Source organism: Triticum aestivum, chromosome 3D (assembly GCF_018294505.1).
Source record: "Triticum aestivum cultivar Chinese Spring chromosome 3D, IWGSC CS RefSeq v2.1, whole genome shotgun sequence".
NCBI classification, from domain to species: domain Eukaryota; kingdom Viridiplantae; phylum Streptophyta; class Magnoliopsida; order Poales; family Poaceae; genus Triticum; species Triticum aestivum.
Window position 1 is genome coordinate 427,875,527 of NC_057802.1, and position 4,251 is coordinate 427,879,777.

The window sequence follows — 4,251 nt, forward strand, 5'->3', positions numbered from 1 at the left end:
GCTCTAAGATGTTTGATCTACATAAGGCTTCTATATATGATGGCAACTTCTTCTCTAAAGCGTCGGTCCAGCTGGACCCTAGCACGACGACTTCCCGACCGCATGGTGCAATGTCAGCCTGGCTTCGTGAAGCTTGAGTTTGTTTGCTTCCGTGATAACCTAATTGTAATTTGCTTGTTTTCTTAAATATATTCTATCGTCCAAAGTTTTAATATAATGCATATCTTTATCCTTATTTGAAAAAAAAACCCAGAAATGCAAGGACAAGACGGAGTATTAAACTCCAACTTTACCTATGAAGGAAATACATTATTTTAGGAATGTAGCACGGTCTTGAAAGGCGATTATTCCTCTCCATAACGACCTACGAGGTGGGCCATCACATCGATCACCAGACGAAGGTCTAGAGCCAGCCTCTCCTCCATATAAATACTGGTTTACCCCATCCGAACCATCGCCGTATTCTAATCCATTCCTCGGTCGCAACAGATTCCCGAACCTAAACTATCTACCTCAGGAGTCAGGCCTGCGACTCGATCAGTCAGGGGCCATCTTGAGCCACACAAGCTTCTCTTGATTCTCGAACCGATCGTCGCACGCCGGCGGCCGTCCTCCCTCCCACTGCCGGCCTGCACATAACAACTGTCAGCCAAAGATCCACACGGCGTACGTTTTAAATAGATCGCAGCTGTAGCTTTGGTGCCACCGCGCTCTCCTTGTTCCTTTTGCGTTGTCGTCGTCGATGGAGAAGGCCATGGACTCCTACAACAAGGGGTGTGGCGCCGGCGAGGTCAGGAGGATCAACGTGGTGTATTTCCTCAGCCGCGGCGGCAGGACGGACCACCCCCACCTCTTCCGCGTCAACCACCTCCACCGCTCCGGCGTGCGCCTCCGGGGTACGTACCCACTGCCTCCTCCTCTTCTTCTTCTGGTTCGACAGATGCATCGATCCATTTTCCATGCAGCTAACGGCAATGGCGTGTCGCCGTCGATTATAATTCAGATGTGAAGAGGTGGCTCTCGGAGGTCCGCGGCAAGGACATGCCGGAGAACTTCTCCTGGGCTTACAAAAGGTAATCAATTCCGTTAATTCTTGGGGCGCAATCATTCTGACTTTTTATTTCGGCAATGTTTTATATCCCATTGATTTGATTAGCTGTTTCCTTACACTGCTTCCGTGAATCGATTCTTGCCATTAATTAATAATCGCCTGTTGGAGTGCAGGAAGTACAAGGCCGGGTACGTATGGCAGGACCTAATGGACGATGACCTTATCACGCCCATCTCCGACAACGAGTACGTGCTCAAGGGCTGCGACGTGCGAGGAACCCCTCCTCCCTCTCCGTGCGCCGGCGCGCCAAAGCCTTCTTCCTTGGCAGACGAGAAGAAGCTGCACGGTAAGGAAGAGAAGGGCCGGAAGCAGGTCGAGGAGGAGCTGCAGGTGGCGCCAGACTCCGACGGGAGCTCCCCGAAGCCGCCGCCGCCGATCGACCAGGACTCGCCGAGCAGCGAGGGCGAGGCGGCGCATTTCAGGATCGTCTTGCCGCTGGACCTCCAGGAGCGAAAGCGGCGGCAGCAGGAAGCCGCGAGGCGTGCAGCCATCGATCAGCAGGCGTTGGTGGTGCGGGCGGCGGCGCCGGGCGGCAGGAAGCAGCAGCCGGCTGTGGGGAGGGCGCGGAGGATGCGCGTGGCGCGGGTGCTCCACAGCATCCTGACGTGCGGCGCGGCCGACTCCGTGGACGCCGCCGCGCTCCAGCCCGTCGCGCTGCCTCGGGCGAGAGGTGGCTCAGACGACGACGAGGAGTGGCGGGACACGACGCCCGTGTGCCCCGGCATGGACGGCTGCGGCATCCAGTGAGTGCAGTTTTGGATTCGATTTAACCAAACGATGTACTGTACAATTTTGTTACTGATTCTGGACGTTGGCAGCATGAACAGGAAGGTGAGGCTGCGGCGAGGCGGGAAAGACAAGGCGAAGCCGGAGGGAGGGAAGCGTCCCGGCGCCGTCGCGGCGGCGCACAAGCCGGCGAGCCTGCCGCTCTGCTCGTAAGCGCTACTCCTTCCTCTTCCGTTGGTCGTAGGGTAGACTCGCCCGATGATCTGTTCTCTCGACGACTGACCGGGTCGTGTGCACGTCGGTTAAGTTCGGTGCGGTCGTTCTGTCTTGGATTGGGCCTGGTACGGTTTTTCTTTTTCTTGTGAGATGCGGGCCTGGTACGGCTTGGTACTTGTGCAGTGTTCGCCTGCGACGGCCATGACAAGGGAAAAAATGAGTGGACTTGGTCTTTTTTTTTTGAGAATTATTAGTGGACTTGGTCATTAAGGTTAGCCCGTCGGATTTCGTGTGGGCCCTTTTGTCCTTCTTGGGCCAGCCTCAAAAGCTCGCATAGCTAGGCCTAAACGGAACACCTTTCTGGTTTAGGTAGGCTGGCCACACACTAGCCCGAGACAGAGTCCAAACTACTAACTTCGAAAGGCGTGGTCCAGGCGAACGAAACGTTGAGCCCGAATTTGTACAGCCCGCAGGGCCACTTGATGTATTCCTGTCACGATCGTTAGCTTCCAAGAAATTAGTTTCTTTTTCAGTTCAAAAGATTTATTTTGCGAGTAAATTAATTTTTGAACGCTGATGGTAAGACTGGGGGTACTGACCACGTGCAACGATCTTAACCACTTTCAGGCAGTGTGGGAAGGAGTTCAAGCCGCAGGATTTGCACTTGCACATGCAGTCATGCAGGGGCTTCAGGGCGCGGATGAGGAGCAGCACCGGTACCCGTGGCATGGACAAGAACCACATGAGGAGCGCCAGAACCGACAATTCCTCCCCGGAGAGGCCATCCACCGGGCTCCTCCTCACTCATTAGTGATGTGATGTGATCGATGTTGGAAGATATAACTGTGAATATGTAGGTGTGTGCGAATGATTTTGGAATTGTTTAGGTCGGCGTTTATACAACAGTTTGAAGCCGAGTGCATCTTTCTTGCATCTATGTGTGTGAGTGCAATGTTGATGGCAAGCTCGTGCTCTAGTCCACAAGCACAAACTAAGCTCATGCCTCTCCCCTACAACCATTTAACACAGTGGTGGAGCTTGGCCAAATTCTTGGAGGGGCAAATGGACTTGGGGGACGGCGATAGCAAGATTTGGGCTAATTTTCACTAGTTACATAGGCTATATATTAAGGATACTCAAAGAAAAACTCCTAGGATGGAGGGCGACAACCCAGGTTGACCTTTACTGCTCCACCACCGATCTGACAATCGCAAGACTATATCTCGCACGACTGTCTCTTCCGTCTCGCTGAAGGATTCCCCCCCACATGTAGCTGTGTTTTTCCCTTTTTTTGTTGCTTAACTGGTTTTCTTCGTTTTTTTTGTTTCCTTGTTTTTTCACTGGGTTTTTAGTTTATTTCTTGGTTTTCATTTTTTTCTCTTTTTGCAGATGTTTTCTTTGCTTCTTTCTTGGTTTTCATTTCGTGTTTTTCTTCGGTTTTGTTCGCTTTTTGTGTTTCCTTGTCGGGTTTCACTGGTTTTTTTAACACATGTCTACTTTTCTTCAGTACACAATATACATTTTCAGTGTGCATGTGAAACATTGTTTTGTACACGTTGAACATTCTTCAAATACATGATGCACATATTTCTTTTAATACATGGTTTGAACGCTTTTTGAATACATGATAAAAAAAATCAAATACATAAGTCCCCGTTTTTCATATACATCATGTATATTTTTAGTACATGTTTAACAATTCTCAAATACATTATTAACATATTTTTAAATATATGTTTTGATGCCTATTTCCTTTTTCATACACATTATACATTTTTGGTATACACGTAAAACATTGATAACATACATTTAATATTTTTCAAATACATGATTAATAATTTTTATGTCAATTTTTTCATACATGTTGTACATTTTTCTTATGCATCAGGAACATCTTCTATATATACGGTTAACATTTTCAAATGCATGATTAACATTTTTTAGTATATACTTCTGATGTCTGCTTGTTTCCGTACACCTTGTACATTATTTATACATCAGACACATTTTTATATACACGTATAACCTCATGTAAATACATGATTAATATTTTTTCATATGTATGTGTTGATATCTACTTTTCTTAAATGCATGCTTAACATTTTTTCAATCATAATTGTTTGAACACTGTTGTTTGAATATGTGTTGAACATTTTCCAAATACGTCTTGAAACTTTTTTTCAAATGCTATAAACATT

General features: G+C 47.9%; 1 protein-coding gene across 1 annotated transcript; it reads left to right on the forward strand.

Annotated features, from left to right (window-relative positions):
• Positions 1-447: 447 nt before the first annotated feature.
• On the forward strand, positions 448-2,986 carry LOC123074837 (protein SOSEKI 1). Its single transcript, XM_044497574.1, has 5 exons — positions 448-896; positions 1,004-1,073; positions 1,225-1,854; positions 1,930-2,046; positions 2,681-2,986. Exons 1-5 carry the CDS (start codon positions 743-745, stop codon positions 2,862-2,864), a joined length of 1,155 nt encoding a protein of 384 aa, XP_044353509.1. The 5' UTR covers positions 448-742; the 3' UTR covers positions 2,865-2,986.
• Positions 2,987-4,251: the final 1,265 nt, after the last annotated feature.

Coding starts and splice junctions, on each gene's coding strand:
- LOC123074837 (XM_044497574.1), top strand. CDS start 743: ATGGAGAAGGCCATGGACTCCTACAACAAGGGGTGTGGCGCCGGCGAG. Junction 1,855..1,929: donor ATGGACGGCTGCGGCATCCA/GTGAGTGCAGTT, acceptor GGACGTTGGCAG/CATGAACAGGAAGGTGAGGC. Junction 2,047..2,680: donor GCGAGCCTGCCGCTCTGCTC/GTAAGCGCTACT, acceptor AACCACTTTCAG/GCAGTGTGGGAAGGAGTTCA.